Source organism: Mycteria americana, chromosome 2, assembly GCF_035582795.1.
Source record: "Mycteria americana isolate JAX WOST 10 ecotype Jacksonville Zoo and Gardens chromosome 2, USCA_MyAme_1.0, whole genome shotgun sequence".
Lineage (NCBI taxonomy): Eukaryota > Metazoa > Chordata > Aves > Ciconiiformes > Ciconiidae > Mycteria > Mycteria americana.
Window position 1 is genome coordinate 90,658,202 of NC_134366.1, and position 22,621 is coordinate 90,680,822.

Genomic DNA, 22,621 nt, shown 5'->3' on the forward strand with positions numbered 1-22,621 from the left:
TGTGTATATATATAGAAAAAAAATACTGCAATGAGAGTACCTTGACTGAGCAAGCACCAGAAATGAAGGTCAAGAGCATCTGTAGAAAGCCTGCAGAAACAGTGTGTGGAAACAGAAACTGTGTTTTTACTCCATCGTTGTCTCAAATGTGCAATATTTTCCAGTGAAGAATAGCTTTTCACAGCTTCAGTGAAGTTCCAAGCCCCAAACTCTTGCATCTCTTGGTGTTTTCAAAGAGTATATGCACTTACCATTTTTCTGACCTTGACCTTTTCAATGACCTAAGCAAACATTCTTTCGTACGAAAGCTGGCTTACTTCTCCAGATAATGCAAGTTATGATGTCAGTGCCTAGGACTACTTTTTGCATCTTTGAGGTTTAATGCATCTCTGACTATGTAGCTGAACAGTAAGGCATTTACAAACATAGGAGTGCTCCAGTGATCTAAGCAAATAAGAAGTTTGCAAGGCCTGTGCCAGAGAGTAGTATCGTGAACTAAGCACTTTTATTGTATGCTTGTGCCCATTTGTAGGAAAGGCAAGATTTTTAGAAGTGCTTCATACTGGCATAACACCTCCTTATTGTAATTTAGTAACAACATGAACTGACACAAAACACTTCTTCCAATGGTGATGTAATGTGGCCAGGGCTTCTTTTAGTAACAGTGCATCATCAAGGCATTTGGATTCAAACTTAGTCAATTTTATGGTCCTTCTACATGGATCTAGGAATCTAAGTTATTACCACAATTACAGATTTATTGATTGTAAAGTGAGTTTTTGGTGACAGTGATTGTGAGGAGATGCTGAAAACTGAGGACCACTCAATTTTATAAATTTGTCTAGAGAGCATGAAATAGTTTTCTGCACAGCTTAGTGACATACGACATCAGAGGGGAGAAAGGAATCATGTCTTGCCAGAGCAGAATGCTGTGAAGTAATATAACATTGACCCATGCATTGATTACTTCTGCATACCCACTCAACTGGGTATGAAGACTTTTGGCTACCATATAGGCAAACCTAGCAGAAATCTGGCCTAGATCTCGAAAATTATTTGGCTGAACGTAACAATGAAACATCATTTAAAGTCTAACTTTCATCTCTCGTAGTTTAATTTACCTTTTTTTTTTTTTTCCTATTGATGATGTTTTTCTGGTGGCATGGAAAAGATGAGTTTCTAAATGTTCTTAAATTCTATAGCCCTCCAGGAATAATTTTTTTATGGCTTCAGGAATCTATTGCCTCCCACTTTCTTTGGGAATTGCAGAGTTCAGCGTTGTCTAATGATATCACCACTGGATAGACCGGAGTCTGGTTTGGGGCTTTTAAAATTTGAATTGTTTTCTTATTCCTGGGTAAATTTGGTAGTTCAAGTCTGTGAAACTCAGATTACTCCTCTTTGAAAGAGAGATAATGATAGTTGCCTTTTAAGGAGACAGTGAGATCTAAAAAACCAGAAGCTCTGTAACTAAGACCTTTTGTGATTTTCCTTAGTCAGAAGTAAAGGCGATATGATACAACAGAGTTAAGCACTTATCTTATGCTATCTCGGGGCCATTCTGCATAAGTATCACTGCAGATGAGCATTTCATGGGTTAAAGGCAGTGAAACAACTGAAACAACTCTGAAACAACTGAAACAACTCTCCTGGCTATTGAACAGTACTGGAGAATGAGGAGTCTTGTTTTGTCTTCTGTTTAAAAATAACCTTTTTTTTTCAAATAAGACCCAAACAAAAAGCCCAACTTAATTGTAGACATGTTTTAGAGTAATGGTTCAATGAGCTGTAGTCACTTAGCCCTGGGAACTACAAACAAGTATATTTACATAATTATACTTTTAGAAGACTTGGTTAACATGTTCTGCAACAGGATGCCTGTCCAGCTCTTTAAAACCTGTAAAACAATTTTGCTGTGTAAATCCTACTGTCTTGAAAAAAGAATATTTTCTATGCCCATCATAGCATTTGCCCAAGTAAAAGATGTCTGAAATGAAAGCTTACTGCTGTGAAGAGAGTTCAGATGAAAACTTCAGCAGAGTGAAAGTATTTTTCTTCGATATTGATTTAGACACATAGTACACTGAAAGTACAATTCTGGATTCTATTTTTCTTAAAAATATATAGTGTTCTTTGAAAACAAAACAACAGTTTTATACATAAACGTTTATTGTGTTGTTTTAGGATTCCATTTTCTATTTTTCTTGTCATTCACTGGAGTCCTCCTTTTGTACAGAGAGAAAATAGAAGCTAATGTTGACCACTTGTGTCAGCTTTAGTACACCTGATGTTATTTCAGATGTGATTGCTTTGCACCTGCATACTTCTACCATTAGCCAGTCTCCCCAAAAGCAGCAGCAAAGGAGCGGTCTTCAGATAAGCACATCTTGCTAGAACAGATGTTTGTATGCTGTAGTGTTATACTGTGAAGTTAATACTGTTTCAGTTGTGTTTTTCCTGGATGATTGCAATCCAATTATTTTTTTCTATCTCAGAAAACCCATTCAGCAGATGGGGGCAATTGCAATTCTGTATTTTCTTCCTCTGTTTGACAAGGGTGTGGAATAGCTTCTTCTCGATTTGTGGACACTGCTATGGATAATACAGTTATCTCCTGGGCTAATGATTCCCTCTGAGAATTCCATCAAAAGGTGTGGCATTGCCCAGAGCAGTGTATTTCATTAAAACATATTTTATAGCTCAGACCAAAGGAAGCAAGTCTGCAGCAAATCTGAGGACGCTTTTACTGCATAGGCACAATGAACATTTCAGTAGTATCAGCTAGACTCTGATTTTGCAGTGCACCATTCAGAATAATTTTATATGTGTTTTTTACTACTACTAAGTTGTTGTATCATTTCTTTTAAATTACATGTGTCTACATAAACATCAAAGGAAGTCAACATGACGCAGTTCTTATTACAGAGAAGATCAAAATACTTTTTACTCAGTGTTTTAGTGTTGTACCATTAATTCTTTATATGTATCTACATTTTTATGTTTTTAGTGAAGCATTAAAACAGTTCTGCGTAACAAAAGTAAAGTAACATGCGTACATTCTTTTTTAATATGTTCTCCTATGCTTTGCTAAAGCTCATAGCTCATGTTGTTTGGGAATAATTTTGTCATTCCTCTAGGTTGGGCACTCATTGGTAGACTTTGCTGTGGTAGTGTTGTGCTGGGGCCTTCTTGTTTTCTGGTTAAACTGATAGGTAATGGCAACAGAATTGAGAAGGGGAGGTTCTGCTGCTCTCCCTGAAAGGCTGTGCTGCTCCCCAAACAGAAGACAATACTTCACTCAAAAGACAATGGTAGTTGCACTGCCAGAACTTAGGTTTTGCTTTTGGAATTCCGTGCATTTTTATTGTTTATTATTTGTCAACAATAAGTTTTAAGTTAATTCTCTGCAGTTATTTCGAAATAATTTAAGTTTATATGTACATAACCACTTCTACTCTGATTAAATTAATTAGGTTAGTGCAACGGTTCTTGATTTTTTCAAATCAGCCTCAGATTTGAATTTTGCACGTGTAGGAATGTCTTCATAAATATTTTTTTTCAACAGAACACCACATATCTTATATCCAGATCCAAGAATGTATTGGTAGTCCAATTAAAATATTGTAAAAGTCATTACTAGTCCACTTAAAATGCCACCCACACAACACACCAAGAATCCAAATTGTTCAATTAAAGCAAACAGGGGGAAGCAGTCTCACAATTAAATCACTAATAGACAACTTTTCTACTTTACAACTGCCCCTCTTATCCAGGCTTTCTCATTCTTCTGGGCATGCATGGTTTCCTGGTCGCAGCTTTTCTTCCTTAGGCGAGCGGAGGGAAGTGTGGTGATCACTGTGAGTTGTTAGCATCCCACATTCCCAGCAGGAGCAAGATGTTGGCTTCCTCCTCAATTTTTTGATTGGTTTTATAGTACTTGTTGGTGTGCTTCTTTCCCATTGGTCCCCACTTCTATACTGTCCAGTAGTTTCTGCCGATTTGTTTGACAAGTATATATGCTTAAATGTTTGGATCTATGATGTGGCTAAGCATTACCTAAAACAATTAAGTAAAAGACGTATGAAGATGAAGGGTAGTGAATAAGGCCAGTAGCTAAGCAGTAGCCACCTGACCATTTGGTTTGCGATTAGGCTTTAACCACCCGATCGCTTTGCAGTTACTGGCAGTGACAATACTGTATTAGCTGGGCAATAAGCCTACAATCTGTGCATTCATTTTACAGCAGTTAATGTGCTGGTGCATCAAGTGTTTAAAGACATAGTATCAAAATTAATATAACAATATAAAGAGAAGTCATTAACTGAAATGCCTTTGGAAAATGTAACCCTTCTACAGTTTCTGCAGGAATACTGAAAGAAAGTTAAGCATTTAAATGGACTGGTGGAAGAAAAATGTTTAAGTCTTAGCAAAACAAGGACACCTTGGTTGCTGTTCTGCAAAATCAGTCATATACTGCTGATATAGGCTAGTTAAGATTGAGGAACCATCATAAATCACCCTGAATCCAACCTATTATTAAATATGTCAAGAAGTGGAGCCCACTGGGTTGATAAAGGTGACATTCCAGATATGCTCTTCAGCTATTATTTTCAGTTTTTTCTTTCCCTAAAAATTCAGAGAAATAAAGACAGGAATAATGCCCAAAAGGGGATGAAGATTAAATACTTTCTGGAGGCTTCTGGTTGTGGGCAGATTCAGAATATTTAATAGATATGTTCTTGTTAGGAGTATAAGCAAATCAGCAGTGGTAAGTAATGTTTTCAGAAGCCAGCCCATCACTTAGGATAGAAATCGCATCTCCACAAGGAATTCAGAAGCCTAAGCTGGCTGGAAGCTGGGGGATTGGAGACATTGCTGTCAGGGAGCAGCAGAGTGAGGCAGGTCCCTGGGGCTGGGGCACTGGGGTTTCCCCCAGGTGGGTCATGGCAGGGCCAGCCGGGAGCAGGGCAGCCAGGGGCCACCGGGGCAGACCCAGCCCTGGGCATTGGGCACCTCCCTGGGGATGGGGCCAGGCCGAGCCGGGACATGGTCCCACAGGTGGGCTCGGCTCAGTGGGGCCTACGGCTGGGCAGGGCAAGGCTGTGGGGAGCTGGAGACTGGCCCTGCTGTGGCATCACTGGGGCAGTGGCTGGTGGCCCCAGGGGGTTGTAATGAGGTCCTGAGCTGTGGGCAGGGTGGGGGGAACCCTGAGGGGCTAGGGAGGGCAAAGTGGTGAGTGCAAGCTGTGTTAGTTTCTAGTGGTTAACTAGGCAAACTATTGATCTGCAAAGTCATTTTTAAAATAGGGTTTGGGGTTGTGACGGATGCACTCAACCTCTTAACCAAACTAGCAGTAGTTTGGTACAGGCTCCGAAGGAGGTAGAGGCCTGAGCCATGACCAGGCCAAGAACTCCTCTGCTCTCTATCTGTTCTCTGAAAACCCACAAAGGAGCAGAGTGATACGGTGAGCATCGATGCATATGAGCTTGGAAGACCGGTTATGCAGTTAACACATGAATAGCGGCTGGCTTTTCCAAGATTCATTTAGCAAGGAACAAAGAAAGTTGTGAGTACAAGGAGCCTCATGCATATTGTTCCTATCGCATGTAATTTGACTACAAGCCAACCACTTTATCTATAAATATGACAGCCAAAGTGAGCCTTCTTTGAGCTCTCCCTGCTAAGCAGTGTGCCTGCATGGCGGTGATCTCCCCTTGAGCAGGGACACCTCTCAAGATTGCTCCTTGAGGCAGAGAGACCTTTTACCAACAGCAGATCTTTCGTAAGCGACCGATATTACGCATAACCTTGTAGGATGGTAACACTGATTCTGTCTTGGTAACTCTGATTGTATGCTGAATTGATAAATCTTGCATATATAATCCATTAGACATAAACTGTTGTCCAAGTCTGAGAGTAAGACTGGGCCTAGCTGCACCTAAGCTCCATCAGTAATTTAGAAAGCAAGGGGGTCTACTCTGAACCTCGTGATTCAACGGGAGGGTCTTCATTACTCTTCATATTCCTTCCATTAGACATAAACCATTGTCCAAGTGTGAGACTAAGATTGGACCTAGCCGCACCTAAGCTCCATAAGGAGTTTAGAAAGCAAGGGGGTCTATTCTGAACCTCGTGACTCAACGGGAGGGTCCTCCCTATCCTTTTGTATCCTCGGTCTCTCTGTGAATCACTTTAACTCGAGTGTAACCCAATTTTCCTGTGTATGTTTTTTCCATGCAGTAATTAATAGAGAGAACCTTGCCGTTGAATGTTAAGTCACACTTTTATAAATCACATTAAAACCACTTTTGCTAATAGATTTGACAGTGATTTTTTTTGAGTGATCTAAATCACTCATTCGCGACAGGGGTCTAGGGTGAGAATGCTTAGGGAAGCAAGTTGAAACAATTTAAGAAGGAAAAAAAAGCTTCTTTAAGTAGCAGTTAAAAAGTTAGTATCGCAGATCAATATATAATCATCAGATGCAGTGGACTATCATAGAAACTAAGACCTACTGAAAGACATTTTCAGTAATGTTTTCATAGTCATAGTTAAAACCTCTGATACAGAAATCAGAGAGCTGTGTTCTAATGTTTGGCATATTTCCCTTGAATTTATTTTCAATGCTCGTTACTTATCTCAACATTATGAGTAATCATGTTTCAGTTTGCAATGCATTTGTATTTCTTTTTAAATTAAGAGACTCCCACAACGTTCCAACTTTCTGTCTCTGACTGGCACAGCAGGGGAAAAAATAACACCACATTTTGTGTTTATCTAAGCTATTTATTCACATTACTACAGCGTGTGTGTGTCTCATCCTCTAGTGTATACATGTTCTTGCAGTAGTCATTGGCAAAGGTGGTGGCATCTTATTGAAATGAAATGTCCACACTCTTTCTACGGATCTGGGTTGAGATGACTTCCCCAGGTCACACAAGTTAGGTCTGAACTGATGAACAGAGCATGGGTTGACTTGAGTCTGCATTGCTTAGTGGCATCGCCCTCTCTGTCAAATTAATGTGAAAGAGAAATAGTTACAGCAGTCCCAAGCAGAGAGAGAGTCCACTATTGTCCAGCTAGATTTTGCTCCCTTGCTGTCTTTTATAAATCATTATAGACATAGCTGCAGAAATACAGTCTTCCCAACCATATATTTGTAACCTAAGCGGTGAATAGCATTTATTCTAATTAGAAATGCTTTTGTGGAATAAACCACCTGTTGTGGAGATGATTTTGTAGTACGCAGGGAAAAGAAGTGGGCCATGCTTAGGGACATGAATCTCTCATTAATGTGGTAGGCATTGTCTTAAGCAAGGATTCCCAGGGGCTCTCTTGAGCACAACACATATTGCAAATAAGCATTTGAGAGAAGCCTTGATATTTTTCTACTTGAGCCAATTTGTACTGAGATGGAAGTATTAAAGAAGAAAAACAGTTATTTAACCTTTACTTTACAGAAAAACTGAAATATAAACCAACTGACAAAGGAAAGGCCCTTTTGTTATGCAGTAGAAGTGCTATGCAAAATCATCCTATGTGAATTTAAAATTCAGCATTAGAAATTAAAAGGTGTAAATCAAAGTGATATATTTCAAACAATATAAGAAATATCAGGAAGTAGGGAAGCAGGAACTTCTCTTAACTTTCTCTTCTTTTCAGTTGTTGCTTTACAACTGCAGTGTAAAAGACCCAGTTGCAAATTGAAGGCTTTCAGTGTTTATTGATACCCAGATAATTTTCTTCTAATGGCATTCCTGCCTGCATTTTTCAATTGAAGTTTGGTGGGTAACATGATGTTTAGCAGGAATAACATATAATTGGTTGACCATGCAATCAGCTGAGAATCTTTTGTGTTTCTTAACCTTTATTACTTGTTAGATGTAAAAGCCTTCTGACTCAAAATGTACCTGGATTTTCTTCACTGATGACAAATACAAATAGTTGTTTCTTCAGAACAAAAAATATCTAATGTTATTAATTTTTCCAAACATTCCATGCATTTTGTGCTATCACAGTGAATCTCTGAATGTGCCTTTCTGCAGTATGGTATTGGAATGCCAGTGTCTACATTGATATTTGGGTTTTTCGAAGAAAGCTTACTTCTTAAATTCTACAGCAGTTCCTTATTCTGTTGATTTCTTACATATCTATATAACCAATTTCTTAATTAGTTTATAATTTCATAATTCCAGTTATGAATACAGTGATTTTTGGTGGGATCTCTGTATTTTATACCTGAATATGCTTTTACATATACACATGCAGAGTTAAAAGGAGAGAATGAGAACGGAGATCCTTCTGATCTTTTTCAGTTTGGGATAGTTTTAACTTGAGTTCCTTATAGCTTCATAAACTCAGCAAATTTGTCAATTTCTTGGGCAGACAATTTTTCTCCTGGCTTTCTTGGTTTTTTTTCCCCATAAATTAGAGACAGTCTTTCTGAGGCAAATGTTAACATTTGCAAACACTAACACTTAGGAATCATTTTATCAAAAAAGGAACCTGCAGCAAGAGAAAAAGAATTCTGATTGTTTCTGAAAAATTAGAATACCAGTAAACAAGGGATAGAATACCAGAATACCTACTATTCTTGGTTTTAGGAATAAATCTTTTCAGAGAACATTTTGACTTTATAGCAAGTTTGGATCCCTGGCATTTTGCGTTGAGTCAATTATTCCTTTGTTAATAGAATACAGTATTATTCTGAGAATAAGAAGAGATGTAACCAGAATTTTGCCCATCACTACTCTAAAGGAATGGTATAAGAAAGACTGTCCTGCTGTCCTATAAAGACAAAGCCAAGCAAACAGACCCTTTCTCTGCTTCTTTCTTTCTTCCATTTTCAAAATAAAAAAATTGGGTCCACAGTGGTGACCCAGTTTTGTTTTGGTTATTCAGTCAGATCTTCTTGTGGCTCAGATAAGTGTATAGTACATTGACTGAAGTTCCGCTACATTGAAGTGACAATCTTAATTTTATTAGACTTCCCCCTCCCAACCCCCCCTACAGGAAAAGGTATAAATTAATGTGCGACACCATAATTTCATAGATTTAATACATGAGATTAAAAATGTCATCAAGACCCATATGCTTACTCCTTTTACAAATAGCAAGCTAGATAATTTTAAAGGCAAGACAAAGACCTGGCAAAAAAGGTGCAAAGGAGAGAGTGAGAAAATAGCAGCACCTGTGTATCTTCTGTTTCAAGTCAGGAAAAAGATTATTTGAACCTCCAAAAGTCTTATTTTCTCTCTATCCAACCCTAAATGATTTCTGAACTGAGAATGGAAAGGAGTCTGGAAACTGACACCTTGTGTTCCATTAATGAAAAATAATACCTGGCATTCTGCTTCTGCTTTGCTCAGATTCTGTATAGAAACTTAGTAATGCCACATTGCAGATATTGAGAGATAGTCAGAGCAGTGGGATAAGAATAAGAATGAGTGAGTTCTTAAAATTAGAAAGTTTCCCTTCTGATTTAACATCACAATATAACTGCACAATACCTGAGGCTGTTCATTTCTGCATTATCACTTTGTTCTCATTGTGCATCTCAGTAAATACATTCTGTTCTCAAAGTCATTTTAAAGAAAAAAAGCATGAAGCCTCTCATTCTATCAAAAAATCACCCCTCCTTCTCAGAGAACACATGTTCATTTTTTATCTAAACAGGCAATTCTTTAGAGTCAAGTTAGAAGCACTGAGACTTAATGGGTAGCTGTTTCATGTTATCTCTTAATACACCAGGATACTTAGTGACTTTTCCTTCCCCCCCTTCCCCCCCAATAAATATAAGCTTTATTCTACTCAAGGACAGGTATAATATATTTAATGTATATTTTTTAGTACAAAGTGTGTGTTAGGAACAATGAAAATGCTGGAAGTATCAACCAAAGGTCATTACTTCATTATAAATAATTTAAATACAAGCAAACTAGGTGACTTTCTAATTAAAAACAAACAAACAAAACCCAGAGAAAATGGCTGTGTTTTGTTGAGGGATAGAGTAAACCTGGACAGACATCTGTCACTGCCACACTACACAGTTTCCTTTTGCAGTAAATGATGCTGTCCTTGGGGCCACAGGAGGTAACATAGATGATGGGACTGAACTACAATCATTGAAGCAGACAATCCTCAGTGCGACTGCTTCAGGCTTAGTGCCTAAGGCAGAGTTTCTAGCAATGAGTGCTGTAAGAAACTACTAGAAGGACTAAAACCAAACCAAAATAAAATTAAAAACACCCCAGTTACTAGAATATTCTTGACTTAGGGAAGTTTTCTAGAACGGATGTAGAACCCAAGAAATCCCAACTTAAAAAATGAACTATGCTGGGTGGAAATGACCCTGAACAAAATGATTGACTTGCCAAAAATAGCACATGAGAAATTATGGCAAGAGGTGGGAAGGTTAAAAACTAAGTAGAACGGTGCTAACAATAATATTATAGTTTCTATATCTTATGTGCAATAACCTTTTATGAAATTTAATATGTCATTTTATATGATTTTATGTGTATATATTCTACAGCTGCACTCCAATTCCGACAAAGGTGATGGATCAGTCAAATACATTCTTACTGGAGAAGGGGCAGGAACTATATTTATTATTGATGACACGACTGGAGACATCCATTCAACCAAAAGCCTAGATCGAGAGCAGAAGACACACTATGTGCTTCATGCCCAAGCTATTGATAGACGGACAAACAAGCCACTCGAACCTGAATCTGAATTTATTATCAAAGTGCAGGATATCAACGACAATGCACCAAAATTTACAGATGGACCATACATTGTTACTGTGCCAGAGATGTCTGAAATGGGTAAGGAAAACAAATTGTTCTATTCAACAGTCTTTTAACAAGTGAAAATGCCACATACTGTTTGACAAATTTATGACACATTATTATATTGTTGATTGTATGTAAAAGATATTACAGTTGAGAAGAGATGATATGAAGACATCAAATGCAACCTTGTATGTTACTTGGAACATTCATATTAAGAAAACAGTACACACACACACACATGCTGACTGTAAAGGAGAGTAACTCTTATTCTTGAATGTTTTAACAGACATTCCTGGACAAATGGTACTTTGCACTCTAGAAACAAGATGTATTCATATATCCTCATTCAACTACACACTTTATGGCATTCTCTTATGTCTACATGAGTAGTCTATGCAATTCACAGAATTAAACAAATGCAAAGGAATGGTAGTTTTCTAGATTATTTTAGATCATGCTGTTATAAGTTTATTTACCTTTATTAAGTTTCTTATAAAGTGAACTGAAGTTCAAAAAAATACTGATCTTTGGTTTTCCCTGTTAGAAATGTAGTTCAGAACTTCTTATTCCTTGATGTGCTACATTATGCAATCAATTTTCTTTATTTATTGCTTCTCTGGTATTGAAATTAGTTTATAACTTGCCTCTAATACCACAACATCAAAGCTACATAACTAGTCTAGGATAGACAGATGGAAATATGACTTTTATGCTAGCTAGATATTCTTTTAAGAAAGCTTAACTGTCATGACTGGTCTTTCTGAAATATGTCTGCTGTCTTTTATTACTGAATGGACAGTACAGATAGTTACCTCATGAACACACTCTTTTCCCTTTCTCCCCAAATCCCTACACACCCCATCTAAGAAACAACTTTCAAGTCCAAGATGTGTCTAATTTTCCCAAGTGAAAAGTAGATAATTTGTTGTTCTCTCCGTGCTGTTTGTCTAATTAAGCAGGTGATAGACTTTTAACTTCTGCAGAGTAGAATTTTAAAAATTAAAAGGGAAAAATATTAAAATACATGTAGTTACTCAACTCTCACAACAATATTTATCATACATATAAGAACGAATTAATATTGTCATTGAATCTTAATGGTTTGTCATCATTTAATCACTTTGTATTGATAACTGATATGAATAGATCAGAAAATAACAGAAGTGTTTTGTTCCATACTTGAAAGTCAGATATGGTATTTTGTTAATGTAATTATTTTGGATAGGAGGGTACCTTGTACAACTTTCCTAGTGTAGATAGGTGAAATTAATTTTAAGCTGTGAATCTGCGTTCAGTTCATCTTCTATGGTACCACCTGACATTATTATGCTGAGTTCAGACATATTGACTGTGTAAAGAGGGAAGTTTAATCTATTTGTGGAAGTCTGCATACTGTTTGAACTGCATGCACTTTCACAGTATGCAAAGAAATATTTCATGTGGAGACACTAAACAGGCCAAAACCACAGTTTCCATTACAGCTATGCATAGTAAAAATAGTGCATTCCAAACACATCTACAATTCTGTTCTTTCATATACAAATGAAGTGTGGCATATGAAATATTTGCAAACATGTAGTAATCATACCAGTCCTGGAAAGACTGAAAGATATTAAATCTTGTTCCTGAACCATGGAGTTCAGAGCTGTGACAGATTGGAAGCAGAGACTGATTTTTACACCAGTGGCTTCTTCATTGACCTAAGTGGTGTTAATCTTGTATAAAGTAGAGAATAAGTATTCTTTCCTATCTACCATGCAAAATCAGATTGTATTAAATGGACTCTCAAGCTTAAGAGTATCCTCTCAATCTATGTTTTATCCCTATCCATGTTTTAAAAGGATATAAAAAATTTCCCCCATTCTCTTTCTTTTCCCCTGACTTGATTACTGCCTCTTCATTCTTTCTCTCACTGCGACTGCCACTACACTGACACATAGGAATAGTTCCTTGATTTTCTTCTCAAAATGTCCTCCATATGTAACGTTCTGAAAAATAGTCTACCTGTCTGCATGATAATTGTCTTGTTCTAATACTTTGTTCTTTGTAGGTACTTGTAGTACCTTTCTCTCTTTCCAGTCCTCTCCTCTCTTCCAAGTCCTCCCACAGTGTGCTCTTTCAGATGTCTCTTCCTAGCCGTGGAGAACTCTAAGCCTTTTTTTCCTGTGGTCCCTCTTGCAACAAGAATGCATGAAGGGAGAAACATTTTCTTTGGTCTCCTTTTATTTCCTTATTTCTTCTTCTTTCATAGGTCATTGTTCCCATATTACCCTTCAGCTTCCCTTTTACGAATTTTCTTCTTTACGCAGTCCGTTTCCCTCTAACTGGGAATTGCTACCTCATCTTTGCTTGTAATTTCTATTTTCCCCTCCTCCCACATTTATTATCATTATTTATTAATGTTATTATTTCTAATAGCCTCTTCTGGGTCTCTACTAGAACAATCTTTGTTAGCCATTCTTGTTTGGTCAGTATCTAGCTAATAAAGATTTTCAGATTATAGATCAAATGTATTTTCATTCCTTAAAATAATTTGCAAATTGTTTATTGTTCTTTTAAACCACAGCTTCCTCTCAAATACTAACTTCTTTGATCTCATCTGTTACTTCTCAGAGATATAAACATGTAGGTCTCCATTCCACCTATACAGTGATGCTAGTGCATATAACAGGACATATTTTTAGTGTAGAATTCCCTCTTTTAACCATCTGAGCGTACTATCACAAATATAATTCCTACAAGAAATTTATGGAAGTACAGAAGGGCAGTATTTCTATGAGTAAATGTCATAAAACCAGAACTATTTAAGAAATGCACCTTTGTGGGAAGTACTACGGTGAGGGGATAGAGCTCCCGTAAGAATATTGTGGGCCTGTATGAAACCTCTTCAATTGTCTTTGATAATTCACTGTGGCACAAAGCTTTACCATTAGAGTTACAGTTCATTTCAGTAACATCTAAGCTCTTATCTCAGTTCTCTAGTCACACCACAGACTGTCTTGATGTGAAATTCATTTCCTTTATCGACTGTCTCCAAAATTGCTTAACTCTTGTCTTCCTCTTTCTTCAGTTTCCTTTGTCTTTAATGGAGACCATTTTAATCAATTGATTATTTTTTCCCCTGTGGAAGCCTTTTATTTTCTGCATAGAAGGAAAGACAGTGGAAAGGAAACCAATGTTATCCTCAAAGTCAAAAGCAGCTAATATAATTATTTTTTATTTCTTCATTCTATTTATAAAAGTTCTCTTTTTTTCATGCTCTCAAAATGTAGTATTCTTACATAGATGTTAGTCATAATTCTGTAGTAGTCTGAATCTTGGTGTTACTGTACGACTACATTATACAAGTTACTGTTTTCCAAAGAACAATTTGAATAGTTAGTTTGGGATAGATTTTGGGTTATAAAACAGAGTGGATTATGGTAAACCAAGGAAGTTTTAGTGATAAAATAAAGCATTAATGCATATGTTTTATAAATTAAATACTTTACTGGTTGTACCTGACTTAAATCATTAAAATATCTATTCCACAAAGCTTTTCTGTTGTATGAATAAAACTGAATTTTCATATCCCGCCATACAGGCAATCTGCTGTAGGCATACATTATATTTTCATGGTAAATTTATGATCATTATTTTCTTTTTCCCTTATTGATTTGTTTGTGTTTGTTGCATACTGAAAGCATTTTATTGTGTGCAGTCTCAGGAAGACTAATTCTATTATTGCTTCCACAGGATACATTCTTTCTGTCGAATAATGGAGATCCATATGCCATTTTAATTTGTTCTGTAATTAGCACGTTTTTTGACATTTAGCTGTGGAGTGTATACATAACTGAACTTCTTGTTGTTATTTCATTAATTCCTAAGGATGCTTCACTACGTTAAAAATTTCTTCCACTTTTTTGCATGGTCATTTAAAGAACTTTCAATGTTACTGTCTCTCTCTGTAACAGCCCTCATGCTGAGTGGCAGGTGGTATTTTTGATCTCCGTTATGCTGTTTAGTTTCAACAGCAGGTTCCTGTCTGTCTCCCCGAGAAGTTAGCTGGTATTTTTCCCACAAGTTGAACCTTTCTTGATCTACTTGTAAAAGCTGTAGGACCTTTATGGCTTTTCTTTTTTAAGGTCACTGACAAGAATTACAGGTAAGTTTTGTTAAATTATTCGCCAAATATTAGATCACAGCGTTTACTGTGGCACAAAGTGAACATATTATTTATGTTTTATGTACTATGCTGAAAGAGCTGAAAGAAAACACATATTCCTTGCCTTCATTGAACCTTTTTCCTAAAAGTTGGCTCAAGAACCAAGGTTTATATCTGAAATTATTTCTTCTGCAGTGTAAAAAACTCAGTCTCATTGAGAGCTATAACTATGCTGTTTTAAGGATTATGAAAGGGTCATCATTATCTAAATGTAAAAGGAAAGAAAAACATTTTTCAACCAGTAAAAGCCTTGCATATCTTCTCATTTTCAGACAGCTTCAAAATGAGTGACATATTGCATATTAAATTTTCTAGTGTTGAGGTCATGCCTAAGAAGAGTATTCCCAATAAATTCTACTTAGGAAACCAATAGACACACTGGACTTTTCTGAACTTCTTTCCAGGTTTTTATAATGTGAGGTAGTCATAATTTCAGATAATCTGGAAGACAATATTAATGGCGTTCATAAATATTATTTGTATGAGAAGTGCCTATTTACCTTCCTGTGTTGTTTGATTTTTATCTTCTAATGAAGATAACTGACAAAAAAATATTGAGATTTTCTACAGTGAGGACTTGGATCAGTAATATAGTCACTGGACTAGAAGTGTTGATTTCCTGGTGAAATCACTGTTTTCTAATGTAGAATGAAACTAAAACATGTTGTGTTGACTTGTTAGTGTGTTAAGACAATTTTAAGAATTAGTTTAGTTAGGCAGGAAATCCTTGTGTTCATTAAACTCCACCTTTTTTTTAATTTCTTTTACTTTTTGTTCAATATTGATCCATTTGAGATTTTAACAGTGCAGCAAACTATGGAAAGTCATGCATACAGATTTGCAACAGTTAAGTTTTATTGAACTGCGTCATTAAACATTAAAAATTTGTCTTCAGAGAGACAGATTGAAGTATTTCCCTTCAACTTTTCTTTGATACATAACTTACAAAATTTTTATTGTAAAGATATTCAAAAAAAGAGAAAAACAAAAGAAGATATTTTGAAATAAAACTACAACTTGATTTCCCAAACAAAAGTATCCTTATTTTTGATAACAGAAAAAAGGCAAAGCTTACAGAGTGGTGTTCAGAGCATACAGACATATTTTACAGCTCTGTGTAAAGCATTAGCTAAGAAAACAGAATTCCCAATACGTAAACTCTAAACTGTAGCGGGAAATCATGTGGAATGGTAGTTGTACTCTGAATAAGCAGAGCCTCCACTTTGGGGAAAAAAGTCTTTTTTATTGCCTAACTGGAGTGTCAAAATGCTTTCACAGCAAAATTTTGAGTTTTTCTTGACAGGCATTTTCACAGTAGGTTAATGAAGAAAGTATGGAAGGTATGCCTCTGGGTCCAATGTTCATATCTGTTCTGAGGCCTCCAGGGAAATTAGATCCTTATTTTTTGTATTAGATTATTTTCTTCAGAATTGTTAACATTAAAAATAACAAGGTAGCTATACTGTATACTTTTCCATCTAAATCCTTCATAACACATAGCTCAACAGCCAAAACTGATGCTACATCTGAATGGTACAAATATATTTGGAATTGTGATTTGTCTGTCATGTTGATGAGCTGAATGATGCTAACTTTGAAAGGAGTAATTGGAAGGTAAAGGTACCCTCTTTATCTTTTTCCTCACAAGGCATTCTAACCCGCAGCTTTCACAAGCTGCCTTTACTCTGTGCTCAGCAAATCAAGCAAGAGTTAGGCAAAAGGCCCGTATGGGTATATCTTGTAAGATCCTGAGCGTCCTAGTGTAATACAGTGAAAAGGTTAAGCATCTGATGAGCTACATTGTACTGACTGAGGGTTTGAGAGGTGGGGTGGGGGGTTGAGTTAAAACTTGTGATTCTAGGTATTCTTTTAGACGGAAAGAGAACACTTTTCCACTATTCGATACTATTCAATACGAAATTACTATTATCAGGTGTTTCTTAGGAGAGAGATACAGATGTATTAGAAAATCACTGTGGTGGATTTTAAGGTATAATAGCATTCCATTCATGCTAAAATGACCTGTCAGCTGCTCATGTGAGATATCGCCTTTCACTAGCCCTGTTTCATTGTCCCACATCAATGAGCAATACAAGCACTCAAATTCTATCCCCTACCTTTTAAAATAAGGAGAGGAGAGAAGGAATTCTCTGAAGAATGAGAGAACCATGAAATCTCAGTATTCCTAGTATTTTTGTCTTCTGAAATAGCCAAAATCTGTTCATCCATTCCAAAAACTACCTTGATTTTCTAGAACTCTGGGGAAAAAATGCAAATGGGAACTCAACCTGTTAGACGAGTAGGCAACTGTTGGCAACTGTTTTCCTGGAAGCAGGAAAATCTATAGATAAAAAGGTACAGAAGTTGCCCGGCACTCTGGATAGCAAACTCTGGTAGGTGACTGACTATACCTGTTGGATGGGTATGTTTCTGTTGTATGCAATTTAAAAAAATAAAATAATTGTGTATCAGTAACCTATTGATCTTTAATGATTCCACAAGATTCCAACATAAAATAATGAAGCCATGAATAAAGGTAAAACAACAAATTAGTGTGGAGAGGCCTTCACCCTTGAATACAACAAGCTTAACTAGAAGACAGAAAGGTCACAGCTTTTCCACCTCAAGTTAGAAATTATTGCCAAACTGGGCTACAGAAATATATCATTACAGTATTTAGGTAAGCTATAGAATAGGGGAAAAAAATGCATCTTCTGTTCTTTGAAGTGGCCTGATGTGGTATGCAGGAACTCTTATTCTAAGTTTAGATCGCAAATAAATATGACTGAATAGATTCCTAGAGCATTTTAAGAAAATTACACTAACTATAATTCATATTTGTTTACCTTGCCACATAAACCCAAATACAGCAATTTAGTCAGTTTTACCATTAACTCCTGAATAACTATGAACAGACTACTAGCTCCAGCTTGATTTTATTACAATATTCAACTTCAAATTCATCAAGGTGTCCTTATATCTGCTGTGTGAATATATTTATCTATGAGACTGTATGCATTTGGGCTATTCAGAGACCAGAAGACAGTATGTTTAAGTATGCAGACACGTTTTCTGTACCTTTTACTAAATCTCCAGCAGAGATACAAAAAGCAACTCTCGGTGTCCAAGTTAGTGTGGCACAAACGAATGAATAGTTATTCAAACAGTGAAAAATCCAAATCTACAAAGATTTACGTGCTTGCTTTGCTGTACTCACAGTGAGACTCCGTGATTTTAGGTATTTCTATTCCCAGTGTACACTGAGGGTGTGCACATTAACAAACAGTTCTGTGCAATGGAAACTGATCTATGAAGTTAAACAGTTGGAACTGAGGATCCGATGTCCATACCGTATGTTTTTGGGAAGTCTTATTTCAGACTAGCTCTTGTCTGGTCTCTGAGACTAAATGCCCATTAACAGTGAGAATAAATCAGATGTGCTGCTAAAGCACATCTTCTGGTTTAGTCTCCTCCAAAGGAATCTTTTTAACATGCTCTGAAACTGTTCTATGAGGCAAATCAAAGTACGAAAAGTGGGGGAGATCAAGGGATTCAGTTCAAAAGCATACTTCTCCTCACAACTAGGATGTGAAATTGAACACCCCAGAGTGCAGGTGATGCCTCAGTGGTTAATTTAACTGAGAAGCCACTTTCAGATGCAGAATTACATGAGAGCAGCCTGTTCAGTTATTATTATTCCTGTATTTTAATACTGGGCCAAAGGAGTCTGTAGAAAGCAGTGTCTGTAGAAGGATAAACAAGTGGGATGAATACTGAACCTTTAATAACTTGCCAATTTGTCAGTTACTGATTTCTTATGTGAAGTGTTGGGCAGTGATAGCAAAAAAGATTAACCATTAAATGTCTTGAAAAATACAGTAAAATGTAAAATCACTTGTCTCTATTCTATTTGTGCAGTACTTATGCATTTTATTTTCTACAAAGTGTTACTTATAAGTTATCCCACTTAGTGACATGCTAGAAATTGTGATTTTATTTTTCTAATGGTATTTATTAACAGCATACAAATATCTGTCTTCTGAACCACTTATCTTTCCAATTTGGATCCACCATTGGAATTCCGAGAAGGTTCTAGTAGTTATTTCATTTTCAGATCTTTTATGCCTTCCAATAGCTAGGTTTTTTGATTCCCTTATAATCTTTTATTGATTTGGGGGTGTTTATGCAAATTATTTTAAATATGCACTTCAACATTATTTTGTATTGTGGATGAAGATAATCCTGAAGTCCATAAATACAAGTTGTTCAGAAGTCTAAGCAATATCCGAGTTTGGGGTCTATATGAGTGAACATGCATAAATATGCATGCTATGTAGTTACTATTTATGTTTTTATATATATGTAAATAAGTTACATATACATATATAGAGAGAAAAAGTTTTTTTCAAATGAGTATAAATAGTTTTCCTTATAAATATGATACGATAATAACATATGGAGAAAATGTTATTAATCTCTCAATTGTAGAATGTGAGGACTGTAGAAGTTTCAAAAATGCATCTAAAACTATTCATATTTGTCAGAAAATTGTATTTATTATCAATTAACTTTTATTTTCCTGTATATACAGGTACATCTGTTCTACAGGTGACAGCCACAGATGCAGATGACCCTACGTATGGAAACAGCGCCAGAGTAGTGTACAGTATTCTTCAGGGACAGCCATATTTCTCTGTTGACCCTAAAACAGGTGGGTATTTTATATTTCTGTCAGTGTGATTTGGCTAATATGTTGCAGTTAACTAAGTCTGGTAGGTGAAATCCAATGTACAAAACGCAGGTGGGTGGGATTTTTTTTTTTTAAATTCCTATTATATCCTACTTCTTGCTTTAACACTATGAAATTTAGAAGTTGCTATGTTTTGCTGAGTAATAAAATGAGCCTACTGTGTACAGAATTAATTCTGCATCATACCATGATGTGAGCCATTCAGCCAAACTGGAATAGCACTTTTTCGTCTTTTCAAGCCTCTGTTTAGGAAGTGACTCAAGTGTGCCTAATATGTTATGATTTTAAATGCTTTGTTTTGCCTGAAGAATAGGCTTGGGAGGATTATTGAATGTGTGCTTCAACACATATACCATAATAAATTAATATAATTCTCATATTTATAAAACTGCAGTATTGCCATTTCACTGAAAATTTATTTTATGATTCAAGAAGTAGAATGAGCTGAAATATTTATGCTTAAACTCTATGCATCACCCTCTCCTTTTTTCTACAAAGTGTAAGTTATGTATAATGAATCCAAATTGGTTTCTTTAAAGAGACAAGAAATCTCTTTTGGGTATGGGGGTTGTTACTAGTTTTAGATTTTCTGAAGAGCATTATCTTAAATATTAATATGATGGTATATTTTTAGTGTGCATTTATAGTCCTTAATAATGAGGAAATATAATTTAAGAAAGTACTTCTTTCATCTGAAAATGTCATCTGATATTTTTCCCTATCTATATCGAAAATTTAATACTGAGGGGAAAGAATGAAATATAGTGATCCCTACACTTAACTGTAGGGAAGACTAATGATTTTTAAAATGTGCTGAAGTGAAGTAAGTTTAGTGTAAATAGTGTAAATTTTGTAAAAAAACGTTGTAGTGTTTTTACATTTAAGTGTCTTTGCTTGTGTACGTTAATCTCTGGAACTTGGAGGTATACGCTTGCTTCATTACCAAGAGAAGTGTATCTGTGCCATCTCAGCTAGCTTTGAGGTTAGGCCTCCTTTGAGTAGGAGGCTGGACCCGATGACCCCCAGAGGTCTCTTTCAACCTAAATTATTCTATAAATTTGTGAGGTCATGTTAGAAAGGCCTAAGACTGCAAAGCCTGACAGGGTCATGTTGGAGGACTATATAAGGTACTGGGAGCAAACCTGAGGCAGGCTTGGTCATCCATACTGTGTTTCGGTAATGGCTGCTGGCACACACCTTACCGAGCCATGTGTGAGTACAGTCTGGCAGAGTACTAGCTGGCACAGGCTAAAACCACGCTGAGGTACATGTTAACAACTAACAGCTAAGAGGTATGGAAAATCAGCGGTACTGTCCTCAAGATCTCTCTGCCCCTGTTTTACTTAGAAACACAATGCTGGGCTACATTTCTGCTTCTGTTTTGTCACTCTGAGGCAATGGCCTATATTTTTTATTTTTATAATGGTGTGGAACTTGTAATCTGGAGCCGCTATTCAGTCAGTGAAGAATCATAGTGGATGTTCTCAGTATCAGATCTGTATCACAAAAAAAAAATTGTATTGTTATATCACTGTTTGTATGTTATAAAGAAAGCAGATGGGAGTGTATTTGCAATCCCCAAGCCTTAGGCTTTGACAGGGATTTAGTAATACTTTGTGAACTTAAACTGTTTTTAATACGTGTATAGAATATGAAAAAGTTTCTGATACCTTTGTCTATTAAAATGGCAAAGGAATAAATAACTTACAAGGTAAACCGATAGTGGAACAGTGAAAAAAAACGGATAAGGCTTTTTGATTTGATAAGTTGTCTTTTTATAATTCCAGAATAACAGATAATTTAATTTGGCATGATCTAATGGGAAGAAGTAGAATATTGGAAATGATGGGAAAGTCTTGAAGAATAGAGTGTTTCACTAAGAAATTTCACCACACTCATTTTCTAAAAACATCAGTCTTCTGAATTCGCAAGCATTTCTGTGACCTATTTTTCCTAAGGCTTGAATTGTTCGATTCCATCTTAGTTATATTTTATCTGGAAGTTTTCTGAATTTACTGTGACATGCACAAAATTCCTTTACAAGAAAGAGGGCCAAAACAGGGAAAAAGACAGAAAGAGGTCCCAACATTCATAACTGAATGTAATGTTTGTGAAGCCTAAGGATCTTTTATCACTATCAGTAAAGCTTCTTGCAGCTATCAGATGCAGACATCAAGCTGTTCTTAGCTCTAGTGTGAATACTCATCTTAAGAAGTCTTCTGCTTCTATCTTAGTGCAACCCAAACATGGTTTTAAACATCTTACTATCTGAAGACTTTAAAATTATGGATTTTTTGAATAGTTTAAGGATTTTAGAATTCATACATCTAAAACGTAATAGTGGGGCTAGTGGCTTAGCTTCAGTCAACAGCTAAGCACCACACAGCCGCTCACTCACCCTCCTCCTCCAGTGGGATGGGGGAGAGAATTGGAAGAGCAAAAGTAAGAAAACTTGTGGGTTGAGATAAGAACAGTTTAATAGTTGAAAAAAAAAATTGTAATGAAAAGGAAAACAAGAAGAGAGAGAGAGGAACAAAAGCCAGGGAAAAAAAAAGTGATGCAACTGCTCACCACCCACCAACCAATGCCCAGTCAGTCCCCGAGCAGCAATCGCTGCCCCCCAGCTAATTCTCATCAGTTTATATACCGAGTATGACGTCATATGGTATGGAATAGCCATTTGGCCAGTTGGGATCAGATTTCTTGGCTGTAACCCCTCCCAGCTCCTTGTGCACCTGGCACAACATGGGAAGCTCAAAAGTCCTTGACCAGTGTAAACATTACTTAGCAACAACTGAAACATCAGTGTGTTATCACTATTATTCTCTTACTAAAATCCAAAACACAGCACTATACCAGCTACTAGGA

The 22,621-nt window shown here is 36.3% G+C and overlaps 1 protein-coding gene across 1 annotated transcript in view; it reads left to right on the forward strand.

Moving 5' to 3' along the window:
- CDH18 (cadherin 18) overlaps positions 1–22,621 on the forward strand; it is a 192,442-nt gene that overhangs the window by 28,404 nt on the left and 141,417 nt on the right. The window contains 2 exon segments of the mRNA XM_075495641.1: positions 10,535–10,829; positions 19,595–19,714. Of these exon segments, the coding sequence (XP_075351756.1) occupies positions 10,535–10,829; positions 19,595–19,714 (415 nt within the window).